Here is a 14,793-nt window from a genome sequence, read left to right on the forward strand (position 1 = left end):
TATTTATACTTCGGTTCCATGCAAATGCCCATGAACACTCACATTGCCAGAAAGCACACAGGTTCTTTTTTTTAAGGACCATAAGTCGAATTGGCTCGGAATTACTTCAGTGGGCAGCTGGTTCCACATAGTAGTGGTGTGTGGCAAACAACAAGCACAACAACCTATAATAAATAGTGGGTACATTTACCTTTATACAAAAACATACTTTTCTCAATTTTATGTATACGGTAAAAGTTACGCGTATTTCTATAATATTAGAAATAATATACGGATGTTTTATATAATTTTATTATACATATGTTATTAATGATAAAAATCGATAAGACTTGTTTAAATTTTTTATAATTATCTTTTTAGTCTTACTTTAGATTCGCAATGTATAGGATAATATTATTGACTTTTTTGATAACTGCCCAAAATTCAAATGGGGCAAGAATTCTAGGAGTTTTCCCCACGTCATCTATAAGTCATCAAGTAGTGTTCCGACCTTTGACTAAAAAATTGGCCAAAAGGGGCCATAAAGTCACCGTCATCACAACATTGAGCATTTAATGTTCACAATCGCCCAGCAAATTTGACTGAAATAGATGTCCACGATGTTTCATACAATATGTGGCTACAAAGAATAAAAGACAAACGTATGGAATTTGGTGAAAAAGCTGGCGTATTCAAAGTAGCAGAAAAAAAGGCAACCTTTTTTGGTATGATCGTAGAAGAACAAAAACTCATTAATTATAAAAGTAAAAAATATGATTTAATTATTATTGAAGCTTGTGCACGACCAGCTATTTTTTTCTCGCATTTATAGAAAGCACCAGTTATCGCAATAAGTTCCTTCGGAATGGCTTTTGGAGGTGGAGATCTGGTTGGGGCACCTTCTCATCCTATTTTGTATCCAAACATGATGCATCAAAGACTACACAATTTGACGTTTTGGGAGAAATTTAATGAATTCTACATGCATTATTGGACCATTAATATGTGGAAATCGACTGAAAATAAGGAATTGAGTTTGTTAAAGAAATACTTTGGTGGCGATGATACTCTCTATTAAAGAATTAAATAAGAATGTGGATATGATGTTTTTAAATATTCACCCGATATGGAGTCATAATCAACCTCTTCCACCGAATGTTATTTTTATTTGGGGAATCCACAAGAGTCCTCCAAAATCTCTATCACAAGTAAATAAAAAAAAATTGATAGTAAAAAATCAAAATCTTCATGGTATTAATATATAATACGATTATATTCACAAGATGCCTTATTACCTAATAATTCAACTTCTAGTTTTTGTTTTTCTAAGCGTATTTTTAATTTTACGTTCAGGATCTACAAGCCTACTTAGATTCTTCAAAGAATGGCCTGATATATATTAGTTTTGGTTATTATTATCATCAATGCTGCCAACGGAGAAAATAAAGATTTTGATAAACGTATTTTCTAAACTGCCCTACAATGTACTATGGAAATGGGAGACGGATGTTCTTCCCGGAAAATCGAAGAACATTAAAATAGCGAAATGTTGCCACAATCAGATCAGCTACGTAAGTTTCATTTATGATATATATATATTTTTTTATGTGTCAATATCTAGTTTCATTTAAAAGTTAAATACTGTCTTCTTTGAATGTAAATTTTATTATGATGAATTTATGCTTGATTGGTATTGGTACCTACTACCGCATAAATATTTTTGTAATAAGTGTTTTATATAATGTATATTTATAGTAATGTTATTTTTGACGTTTCCAGGCCATCCAAATATAAAATTATTTATAACACAAGGAGGTCTTCAATCGACGGATGAAGCTATGAATGCCGGTGTACCACTTGTAGGAATACCAATGCTTGGAGACCAGTGGTATAATGTTGAGTTATACGAGTATCATAAAATTGGAGTCCGAATTGAATTAGAAACGATCACTGAAGAGCAATTAACAAAAGCTATTGATACAGTTATAAATTATAAGAAGTAATTAAATTAAAAATACGGAATAATTCTACGAATTAAATGATCTGTTTCATTCTTATTAGAGGAATACATATTATGAGGGGACACACAATTTTGCATATTATGGTTTAGAGTCCTCTTCTTTACGTTTAATTTGATATTTCTCACTTACGTTAAATATATAATAAGCACAAATTAGGAAATTAATTATAAAAATAAAAATCTTGTTTTCATTAATGGATTTTTCAGCTACAAAGAGATCATTATAAGACTCAATAAGCTTATGAATGATCAATCCCAAACTGCATTAGAACGCGCGGTTTGGTGGACAGAGTACGTATTGAGACATGGTGGAGCGAAACACCTTCGAGCAGCTGGAGCTAATATTTCCTATTTTGAGTATTTTGAGATAGAATTTTTATTTAAATTACTTTCATTGGTGTTTTTAACTGCTGTGGTTATTATGTATTTAATGTATAGAGTATATAGAATCATCGTTCCACGTAACTTACGTTCTAAAAAATCGAAAACATGGTAGTTACTAGATGTTTATTCATTTTGTTATATATATATATATATATATATATTAATGTTTTGGTGGTTGGCATATATTAAGAATGATATGTTAATGAGTGAAATTTATGTCTGTATAGGTAAATATATAGTAAAAATAAATTGTTTCCTTCAATGTGTGAAAGTAAATGTAATTATAAAAATACTTAAAAGGCTTTTATATGCTATAAGAACAGAAATTAACATTAAAATATACTTTGGAAAGTCAGATATATAATAGCTGTTTATTAAATCGGATAGAAAACGCCGTAAAATCTCAAGGATTTATTTTAATTTAATCAACGAGGAATTGAATTGCACTAAAAATACACAAATAACTCAGAAAAACACAAATACGCGCACTTCACAGCTTGATCACTTTTTTCACAATTCGCATTTTTATCTTTCGGAATGGCACTAGAAACTTAACTGTTCGCGTTTTGGTCCCCTTCATATCCTTGTGAATAATCGTAAATGATATTCGAACAGTAGTCAGTACAGTATAGTACAGTAGTCGTGAGTAGCTGGTATTCTATCCTTATCTGACAATCATAGAACGAACATGCTTTCGTGCATCTTTTCAGAACATCACTTCTTCTCGTACGACGTTCTAGAATGATCAGTCTGACTACAAGAAGTTTCCCCCTTCCCTTAATCTTCCCTCTTTTTCGAGTATTATTCCGTCTTTGTCCCACACCTAAAAAGTTCCTTTGTTCATCAGGGATAACATAGAATTCTAACGGTGAAATAATTTTTCAAATTGGTTCAGAACATTAAATAAATGAACCTCATTACAAACAAAATCTTGATGAGCAAAAGCCTATATAAGCGAACCCGAATTTGTGGAGGGTTGGAACCTCACCTTGAACTTGTTTTTCGATACAATGCAAGCGGCCGTTACTTACAGCAAATTTATGAAACATTATGCATTACTTGAATCTACAGAATTGTTCGTTTATTAATGTTAGATTATTAGCGCGTTTTATCTTCTTTTAAGACTGGCGCAGGCACAAAAGAATTTAGAAGAGCTGCAAGCATTAAACCCGATATCCCGGGGGATTTCAGGTTTAATGCTTGCAGCCTCTCTCTTCAAACCAGGGTGAACGAGCTGAGTGATAGTTAGTTTGTGTAATAATTGCTGTATAAAGTCCATCCTACTTAATTAAGTGTGGCTTAAAAAATATTCAGGTGATCGGCTCGATTCGACTGAACGCGTCGTAGGACAAGGCGATTACAGATGGTGTTGAAGGGCTTAAATAGTAATCAGCAGCGAGTCCCACATAACCCCCCATTACAGACCCATGTAGGGACATCAAACGTTTAAAAAAAAGGAACAAGTGGCTTATTATAGCATTAGCATAGACTTAAACAAAGTAAGAGTAAATGTGCTCATCTGAGGAACGGAACTGTTAAACGACCCCAACTCGGTTAGAGGGCAAACTGGGCGATGCGTCTGTGGTAATTGATGTACCTAGATCCACCCTATCAAGCGTGGAGAGCCGTGGCTTTCTTGTGGGCCGTTTCTTTACTTACGTATACACTTGATAGATGTCATTGGGTTATTTTAACTTCACCGTAGATTCAAACTCGATACATTTTTGGTACTCGTTCAATAATTTTAGTTAGGAAGTATAGCTCGCTGATAGGTGCACATGAAGAAAGCTTACCAGCCGCGGCTACTGGAGAAATATTGGGTAAGTATAGACAACCATTCAATAATTTTAATTATAACAGGGGCCGTGTTTCTAACTACCGAGGTCAGTGTGGAGGTCACGGTACACCATATAGAGGACAACCGCATACGCTAGGTTATTCAAGCTACTATAATACTCGAGGAAGAAGGGCGAGAGGCAGAGCTGATACTTACTGACAACAAAGAGGTAATTTTCATTTTAATACTCGAAATTAATAATATTTGTTTTAAAATAACTTCGTTCTTATAATATTTGTTCTTAACTGTTTGATTAATATCAATCAAATTTTCATACCGTGTATAAATTACAGCTACTTCATGAAGTTTATTTTTAATTAAATTAACTTTTTTGGTCATTCTTTGTGGTGTTCTCTTATTTTCTTTAAGACACTTCCTGTACAGTTTATAGACAAATCATGAAAAACCATACACATATAAAATCCGAATTCCCGCGTGCTGCTGCGGTTTACACGATGAAGACCGCGATTTGCTTCCTTACAACTTTTTCCTCCTATTTTCAGAAACCTTTATTTCCACGCGTATGTCTAAACCGTAGAAACAACAAAACTTTACTCTCTCCATTGTAATATCGAACAACGTCTCAAAGATGATTCCGCTAGCATGGTCGCCATGTAAGGTTTGGTATCGGACCGAGTTATTAGAAGTGAAGCGAAAGAGTGTTCAAATAAGACTCCGTTTATTCAAGAGAGAATTCTTATTATCGTATTGTATCGTAATAATATTATGTTTTAATATCCAATCTACATTACGACGTGTCGATCTAAGACATGATTTGCAAATTAAACAAAGTTTCGGAATATAAAATAAAAACTTCATCTTTCAGGATGAGTAGATTTTATATATGTAATCGTTTTGTAATTTATATAAACGTACTACGTACGTACTAGAACTTGTTGAATGTTTCGAGCTATGCAGGCAGCCAGCCGCGCACTTAAAATTTATTTATATAGTATTTCTAACATATGTCCGGGCTTATCGTGTACAATATTTATTTTATCTGCATAACACAAAGGAAAATACAAAATTGTGAATGGGAGTTAGCTTAGAAACATGATAAAGTTATTAGTCACAAAAGATAAAAATGCAAGTCATGTATCATTTTGTATCACAGTCTAAAATCGTGATAAAATATACACATGCCAAACTCTCTATATTAAAATTGAAGCTTTGCTTAGAACAATGAAATTTAGATAAAAATAAATAATACAGCCATAATAACCATAAAAATCCCCTATGTAAACAATTACTTAAGTTTTGTAGTCCTCCATCTAATTCGTTGTAGTCGTTGTCATTTTTAATAAGCCTGTTTTATGTTTTTGTTGTTTTCCAATTCTAGTATGTAGTATGTAGTCCACAGTAGTCTGGATTGTTTGGAAGAGATTGATTGGTTGCGATAAGGTAAGTTACAATAAGGTGTAAATAAATGAACTCTTGAAATGCGCCATTGGCGCTACAGTCAACAGTATTCATAATATAATGTATACGGTAAATTGTATTACTTCTTCTTATTTCGATGAATTATTCTTATACAATATACGGACATTTTATCCAATTTGTTATATGTTATTTATGATAAAAATCGATAAGACTTGTTTTAAATACTTGTAGTAATTTTTATAATCACCTTTTTTAGTCTTTCTTCAGATTCGCAATATATATATATGATAATATTATTGACTTTTTTGATAACTGCCCATAATTCTAATGGGGCAAGAATTCTTGGAGTGTTCCCTGCGGCATCTATAAGTCATCAAGTAGTATTTCGGCCTTTGACTCAAGAATTGGCTAGAATTGGCCACGAAGTCACGGTCATTACAACAGACCCAGCATTTAATGACCAAACTCGCCCAGCAAATTTGACTGAAATAGATGTCCATGATGTTTCATACAATATGTGGCTACAAAGAATAAAAGGCAAACGTATGGAATTTGGTGAAAAAGCTGGCGTATTCAAAGTAGCAGAAGAAATGGCAACCTTTTTTGGTATGATCGTAGAAGAACAATTAAAGACTGATGGAGTACAAAAACTCATTAATGATAAAAGTAAAAAATATGATTTAATTATAATTGAGGCTTGTGCGAGACCAGCTATTATGTTCTCGCATTTGTATAAAGCACCGGTTATCGCAATAAGTTCCTTCGGAATGGCTTTTGGAGGAGAAGATCTGGTTGGAGCACCTTCTCATCCTATTTTGTATCCAAACATGATGCACCAAAGACTACACAATTTGACGTTTTGGGAGAAATTTTATGAATTCTATAAGCATTATTGGATAGTGAATATGTGGGAATCGACTGAACAAAAGGAATTCAATTTGTTCAAGAAATACTTCGGTGGCGATGATGTACCACCTTATAAAGAATTAAATAAAAATGTGGATATGATGTTCTTAAATATTCACCCCATGTGGAATCATAATCAACCTCTTCCACCAAATGTTATTTCAATTTGGGGAATTCATAAGAACCCTCAGAAATTTCTACCACAAGTAAAATTAAAGTTAATTTATTTAATTACTTTAGAAAAAACATAAATTTGATGGTATTAAAAAGTCGATTATAATCACAAGTCTATTCAAAAGTCTTACAATTAAACAATATTTAATATTTGTTTTGCTTACCGTATTTGAAATTAAGTTTCTAATGCTTTGTTACTTTTTAGGATCTCAAAGAATACTTAGATTCTTCCAAGAATGGCGTGATATATATTAGTTTTGGATCAAATGCTCGCTCATCAATGCTGCCACCGGAGAAAATAAAAATTTTGATTAACGTATTTTCTAAACTGCCCTACAATGTGCTATGGAAATGGGAGACGGATGTTCTTCCTGGAAAATCAAAGAACATTAAAATAGCGAAATGGTTACCACAGTCAGATTTGCTACGTGAGTTAACTTAATGTAGTGGTTTATTAATTTACTAATATGTAGTTCCATTTGTAATTAATAACCTAGTATTAAGATTTTACATAGTTAAAAATATTATATAATGTTCTTGAAGACAGATAATACTTACAGTGTAAATTTTATATTGATGAAAGTACGTCTGGTTACTTTTTTCGTATCTACGCATGAATATTGGTGTAATTTTTAATTATGTATATTTATAATATTATTATTATTTACTTTATCAGGCCACCCAAATATTAAGTTATTTATAACACAAGGAGGTCTTCAGTCGACGGATGAAGCTATGAATGCTGGAGTACCACTTATAGGGATACCAATGTTTGGAGACCAGTGGTATAATGTTGAGACATTTGAGTATCATAAAATTGGAGTCCTAATTGAATTAGATACTATCAATGAAGAGCAATTAACGAAAGCTATTGGAACAGTTATAAATGATAAGAGGTAATGAAATGATGACTAAAAGTATACTTATAAAAAAATAAAAAGATCTTTTGCATTCTTGGTAGAAGAATACTTATGGATCAGACAAATTTTGGATTTGCCTCAATATATGTTAGACATAGCATGTGGAATATCTTCTGATCCCATTAGGTGATCATCCCAGAAGTGAGTTGCAAGAGCAATTACCGTAAACATCCGATTAAATTATATTTTTCATAATATTTTTTTTATCTTCAGGTAAAATGTTTTTTACTTATCATTTATCGTTTAATCGAATTAGGATAAACAAGGAAAATCATAAAGTAAATAAAATTATTAAACTAGTATAGATAAAATCTGTAAAAAATATGTTTCACAGTTTCACAGAGTTCTTCGTTAATGAACAATATTTTTCAGTTACAAAGAGAACATTATAAGGCTCAATAGGCTTATGAATGATCAATCCCAGACTGCATTAGAACGCGCGGTTTGGTGGACGGAGTACGTATTGAGACATGGTGGAGCGAAACACCTTCGAGCATCTGGAGCCAATATTTCCTATTTTGAATACTATGAGATAGAATTTTTATTTAAATTAGTTTCATTGGTATTTTTAATTGCTGCGATTATTTTGTATTTAATATATAGAGTATATAGAATCATTGTACCAAGTAACTTACGTTCAAATAAATCAAAAACATCGTAGTTTTGTAGAGGTTATTTTGTTATATGTTATATTTTGAAGTACTGTATGGGTGACTGGCATAATTATTGTTTTGTTATTAATATGTACATATTCTAAGTAACTAAATAAATTATGTCTGTCGATGTCTGAAAGTAAATCTGATTCTATTATTTTACTTAAAAGACATTTCCAATTTTACACTATAATAATAAAAATTTACATGAAATTATACTAAGGTACTATGTAGGTTAAGAAAATCGTAAATACTGTATATTTTTTAATTAAAATAAGTTTTTTATTTTCAAAATATACTTTCGATTGTCAAATAAAAAAAATATATATGTGTTAATCCAACGGTACTATAACCTTTTTGGTGAAGGCTTCAGATTTCTGTTGATCTGATTGATTATGATAACTGGATATAGATACTAAGGTATAGTTAACGATGTTCGAGTTTCATAACAACAACAGTAGTATCTTTTGAGTTTTCCTGTTTGTTAGCGACCGATTTTATATAGTTAAGTCTACGTAACAATGACGAGATCTTATTTAAAGTAGTCTATATGATAATAAATACCGATATATATAATCTAAAGTACAATCTTATATAAAGTGCATATTTATTATATCAGTCAGTATATTGTGCAATCTTCTAACTGGTAGTTTTGTACATGATGATAAAGTCAACAGTTTTATTCAATATTATATTATCATTTTCTCAAATAAACACAGCAAGAATTTTGGCGATTTTTCCCACGCCATCAATAAGTCATCAAGTAGTATTTCGACCTCTTACTCAAGAATTAGCCCGAAGGGGTCACGAAGTTATAGTGATCACAGCAGACCCAGTATTTACTAAGGATAGTAGACCAAAAAACTTAACCGAAATAGATGTACATGATATTTCATACAACGCTTGGCGAGATGGACTCGATGAACGTGACACAGGTTTTGGTAAAAAAACCGGTGTTTTTAAATTAGTCAAGAATATGGAAGATTTTTTTAAAGAAATGCTCGAATTACAAGTCAATACGGAAGAAATACACGCTTTGCTTAACGGTGATAGTAAATTTGATTTGCTAATTATCGAGGCATGTGTACGTCCAGCATTAATGTATTCTCATAAATTTAAAGTACCTGTTATCCAGATAAGTTCATTTGGCTTCATGTTAGGAAATGACGAAGTTATTGGTGCGCTTACACATCCAATTTTATTTCCAATAATTATGCGCCAAAGGGTATTCAATCTGACCTTTTGGGAAAAGTTATACGAATTATACCTGCATTATTGGATTATATATCATTGGCATATGAGTGAAACCAGGGAGCATGAAGTACTAAGTAAATACTTTGGTAGTAACGTACCTTCGTATAAAGAACTGAATAACAATATAGATATGCTCTTTTTAAATATTCATCCTATATGGACAAACAATCAACCACTTCCACCCAATGTTATTTCAATATGGGGAATTCATAAGAATCAAGAAAAACCTCTACCTCAGGTATGTACATTTTTTATACTTGCTAATTCTAATTTATCAAAATTTTGAAAAAGTTCGACGAAGCCAAATTCTAGGTACTTTATATGCAATGTCCCAATGGTGTATAGTATGCCAACTTTCTAGAACGATCTTTATTCTGTTAGATCTGATACATGTCAAAAATATGTTCTTAGCAAACTTTTGATATATAAAGCAACAATAATTTTATGGACCAAACTATTTAAATTTCTTACATTGATTACTGTGATTGTAGAGTAAATTGAACTTACTTAACACAAAAATTATTTGTGAGTAAATGAAATAAATGGTGAGTTGCAGTGTACATTGTTGTATGTACATGTAAAATAATGTAACTGTGTGGGCCTGGGTATCCGGGAGCTATATCCATAAATGCTATACGGTATGCGCCATAACACCGGGACACCACCTACCATCTCCCGTTCGTGTGTCAAAGTCAAATCGGAAATTGTCATCCTTCTTTGATTGACACCGATTTAGCGCGAACAGTAACATTAAAAATAGTATTTTAATTATTGAAATATTATCCAACCATAGTTCTGCAATGAGTTTAATTAAATATACCAAATGAAAATAAAATTAAAAAAAAACTCCTTAATTATTACATTCAAATTGGAGCCATATATCATATGAATTATTAATTAGCATTCTCGATTAACTCTCAACTAACTAATGTTAATCATATTTCAAGGACAAACGTTTTGAATCTGTGGTCTTGTGCTGTCATTATATTTTGTTATTAACTTTGAACGTTTCAATTTATCTACAGAAATGTATGTACAATTATTAATAGAGTAATTTAATTGTTTTATAAGATGTCTAAGGTTTGTTTAGGTCATTTAAGAAAGAAGATTGTTAGGGTAGGAATTAATTTTTCCTACCCTAACAGAAATTTTTATAAATATGATAATTAATGTTTTAGCAGCATCTGTAATCTTTTTCCTATTTTTTTTACCTGTGATATTATTGATTGTTATCTTGATTTGCAGGCCATCCAAGAGTACATGGACTCTTCCAAAAATGGTGTATTATACTTTAGTTTGGGTTCAAATGCACAGTCGACAATGTTGCATTCGGATACAATAAATACGTTAATCGACGTTTTCTCCCAATTGCCATATAACGTTTTGTGGAAATGGGAAAAAGACGAGCTACCCGGTATATCGAAAAATATTAAAATATCAAAATGGTTACCTCAAACTGATCTCTTACGTAAGTAGAATAAATTGCTATCTTTTATTTATCTTCTATCAAACATAATTATTATGTAAAATTTAAAAGACATGGAATATGGTCCCTCTTACAAATATTTTTTGTCATGCGCAACTATTGAAAAGCACATAGCTTTTAGCATCTACATGGCGCTTTTATTATTATTTTATATCATAGAAAAAGCTCTCATTTTTAACGGATATATATTATTAACATAATTCGTTGTTTGAATCAGCTCATAGTATATTTATTATATTGGTTGTAAGATTACAAATTTTTATTGCCATACGTGATATTAATATATTTATATACTTATATTGTATTGTATACATTATATGGCATACTTATAACGTACGTTATATATTTATTAGAATAATATATGTTTAGAAATAAATTGCTATTTATGTATCTGTTTCCCGCGACTTTTAATTGAGATTAATCAAGAGAGTATTAATTTCTAAAGTTTTATTAACCTTAAATATATATCGAATTTAATATGATTAAATTAACCTTACTTTTGTACGAGATTACTACACAAAGGAAAATAATTCGCGTCTTTTTTTCATAAATAGATAGATTATCTTAATAAATTGCATATAAAACGAACTATATACATATCTTATCTTACATAAATTACGCATTTGATAAATTGAGTGCTTTGATAAGAGAACCTTGACTTAGTGTAGTGTGTTAGAGATTAATTTTGCAATTTCATGTCTGATAATGTGTTATATATACTTAAACTATAAAAGTTTTGTATATAAATAGTTAAACCATAGATCGAGGTCCGTACCTTTCTTTAATTATTTAATTGGTTATAATATTAATAACTCTATAGATATAGAGACGTTTACACTTGATTATAAATATGTATACAGTCAAAACCGTTTACGACGACATCGCTTAGAACAACACACCGGTTATATTGACCAAAATCAAAGGTCCCGGGGGGTAAAAGTATTAGGGACGTCATCGGCTGTTACCGACTATCTGTTTTTACGACCAAATATGTGTAGTCCCTTCGTTGTTGTTATAACAGATTTTGACTGTATATTCAAATGGGAATTGTGAATCTGACCATCACCTGATATCCATTACAAACAATGAACTTGGAGTGAACTTCACAAGTTCATAAGTGTAGGCTGTCTATTTGTAAAAAAATATTACTTATTTATCTACGCAATCTCCGTTATGCATATTGCTTTGAAATTATACTTTTTTGTTTGAGTGTCGGACAGTAGATTTTCGTTGAATGTAGGCGACATCCTATATGATAATTATCTGGGTCAATAGCAGAGTTATACATTGAGACAAGTCATATTGTGAATATATTCTGATTTATACATTTATTATCCTTCTTATTATACATTATAGTCAGAACAATTAATTTGACAAATATTTTCAATTTTATTAACAAAACAATGCCGCCTTAATGATCACGATCAGTAATATTATTATTATTAAATACACTTAATACATTATTAATTTGGTTTCTGAGCGCTATTTGTTCGAAAAATTAACTCATGAGTACTATATCCATTCGTAATTGATGGTTATTGTTGTATGCGTTAACACAATTATAAGTTTAGCAGTCGAAATAAAACTAAATATAAATATTAAATGTGGTAGAGGTCTCGTCTTGTCAAAACATCCTATCGTGCAGGGTTCCTAAGGACCTCATGTCATTATGGACTATTTCCGGAACACGGCTTTTTAATGAGTAAGAGTTCTGAGTCGAGACAAAGCACTACGTAAATGATATTCAAACAGACCTTCGATAATATTTTCGCATAAAATATGTATAACATTAAAGTAAGTTTAATAAGAGCAGCGTTCGATCGGAGCGGAGGTTCGATCGCCGGCTATGCGCCGGATGGACTTTCAATGTGCGCATTTAACATTCGCTCGAACGGTGAAGGAAAACATGGTGAGGAAACCGGCTTGCCTTAGACCCAAAAAGTCGACGGCGTGCGTCAGGCAAAGAAGGCCTATCCTACCTACTTGCCTATTAGATTAACAAATGATCATGAAACTGATACAGATATCTGAGGCCCAGATCTAAAAAAGATGTAGCTCCATTGATTTTTTAGTTTAATTAATTATTATATTAAAATACATTGTTATATGTTATACAAATATACAATACGTTTTGAACATAAATATTTTTAATTACAGGTCATCCAAATTTGAAGCTTTTTATCACTCAAGGAGGTTTACAGTCTACCGATGAAGCTATCAATTCTGGGGTACCACTCATAGGGATACCGATGCTGGCTGATCAATGGTACAATGTGGAGTTTTACGAACATCTCAAAATTGGCATTGGTCTCGATATAGAAACAATAACGAGAGAAAAACTATTGAAGGCGATCGAAACAGTTATCAGTGATAAAAGGTATTTAAGTTATTTGTTAAACGTATTCCAGCAACATATTTCGTATTATTATCATATTTATGTGATGATTGATGGCAAGCTGTAGTTTTAGGTTATATTTCTCTATAGTTTTATTTCTCGTTTACTATCTAATTTTTTAATGACTTCTTTATTATTAACATTTTTTTAAAACTTCTATAATGATATTTTTACATAAATATAATTGTTACCATATTTATTACATCCTATATTTAAGTAGTCATAACTAAGAATTTTATCTGAGCATTCTATCAACTAACGCGTTTTAAAGTGTTATTTCGGCGAGGATTCAAACAATTTTCTCCTATTTTCAGCTACAAAGAAAACATACTTAAGCTTCGAAATATTTTAAATGATCAACCACAGAGTGCGTTGGATCGAGCGGTATGGTGGACCGAATACGTGCTGCGATACGGTGGTGCAAAGCACTTTCGAGCTGCGAGTGCTAATTTGTCATGGTTTGAGTTCTATGAAGTGGAATTTATGCTTAAATTGCTAATGCTAATCTTTACGACTATAGTAGTATTGATAATAACAAGCCATCTTGTTTATAGACGTCTGCGATGTTTTATCTATTCACATAAATTCGAGGTAACTCAAGATAAAAAACAAATTTAATTTTTTATCGTTTTATTGTCTACTAGCGGACGCGACAAACGTTGTCCTGTCTTAATTATAAATATTGATTTAGAAATTGTATAATTAACTAAAATGAGATACAAAATTCTTTGTTTGTTTTTCTGGCGCGTATATAAATAGTTTTGTTGGTATTCCGACATGGGAACAGGCGACATATAACTGGCCATGGGAAAGACATGGATTTTCAAGATTAATGCCACAAACAATAATTGATTATTGACCGAAGCATCACTCTTAAGGATTACTTAATGGTGGCTGGTGGCAAATTATTCTTAAATTTTCTGATTCCTTCCATATGAACCTTCTCCTGACAAAAACAAACACAACAAAATAAGAATTAGCGAAATCGGTCCAGCCGTTCACGCGTGATGCCGTGACCAAGGGATATGAGTATTAATTTTTATATATTATATAAGGTTAGATAAATGTATTTAATTCTGAATGATTTTTATGTTACTTTCCAGTCTTTAAAATGTTTATTATTTCCAATGTCCCATTACCAATTGTTACAATGATTTATTTTTACGTATGGATGCTCTTCTAAGCACGTTTAAAAATAAAATTGTTACCACCACTAATAATTACCCGAATGTACTATTGATATTTTCTTACCGTTTATTTTCAATCAATGTTGAATACATCACATAGTATTAAGCAAAATAAACATTCTTGGAATTTTTATTTTAATCCGAATTCATAAGCGGAAAAACTAGTTTTTGCTTTATCATGTATCTGACGTTTGAAATCATAACTAGGAAGTAATTTT

The 14,793-nt window shown here is 31.4% G+C and overlaps 2 protein-coding genes and 1 pseudogene across 3 annotated transcripts; all 3 read left to right on the plus strand.

Moving 5' to 3' along the window:
* The first annotated feature begins 550 nt into the window (after nt 1-550).
* On the plus strand, nt 551-2,219 carry LOC123711474 (annotated as a pseudogene).
* A 3,647-nt stretch (nt 2,220-5,866) lies between these two features.
* LOC123711470 (UDP-glycosyltransferase UGT5-like) lies at nt 5,867-8,409 on the plus strand. 2 transcript variants are annotated; one of them, XM_045664077.1, is made up of 4 exons: nt 5,867-6,712; nt 6,886-7,108; nt 7,357-7,576; nt 7,973-8,409. In XM_045664077.1, the coding sequence occupies exons 1-4, from the start codon at nt 5,885-5,887 to the stop codon at nt 8,259-8,261; spliced, it is 1,560 nt and encodes a 519-aa protein (XP_045520033.1). In that variant the 5' UTR covers nt 5,867-5,884; the 3' UTR covers nt 8,262-8,409. The 2 variants fall into 2 exon arrangements, with proteins under 2 accessions (XP_045520033.1, XP_045520034.1); XM_045664078.1 differs by lacking the exon at nt 7,973-8,409 and having other exon boundaries at nt 7,357-7,580.
* A 455-nt stretch (nt 8,410-8,864) lies between these two features.
* Nucleotides 8,865-14,702, plus strand: LOC123711469 (UDP-glucosyltransferase 2-like). The gene is made up of 4 exons (XM_045664075.1): nt 8,865-9,745; nt 10,753-10,975; nt 13,151-13,370; nt 13,703-14,702. Exons 1-4 carry the CDS (start codon nt 8,912-8,914, stop codon nt 14,004-14,006), a joined length of 1,581 nt encoding a protein of 526 aa, XP_045520031.1. The 5' UTR covers nt 8,865-8,911; the 3' UTR covers nt 14,007-14,702.
* The last annotated feature ends 91 nt before the right edge of the window (nt 14,703-14,793 follow it).

The sequence above is a fragment of the Pieris brassicae genome, chromosome 6 (assembly GCF_905147105.1).
Source record: "Pieris brassicae chromosome 6, ilPieBrab1.1, whole genome shotgun sequence".
NCBI classification, from domain to species: Eukaryota; Metazoa; Arthropoda; class Insecta; order Lepidoptera; family Pieridae; genus Pieris; species Pieris brassicae.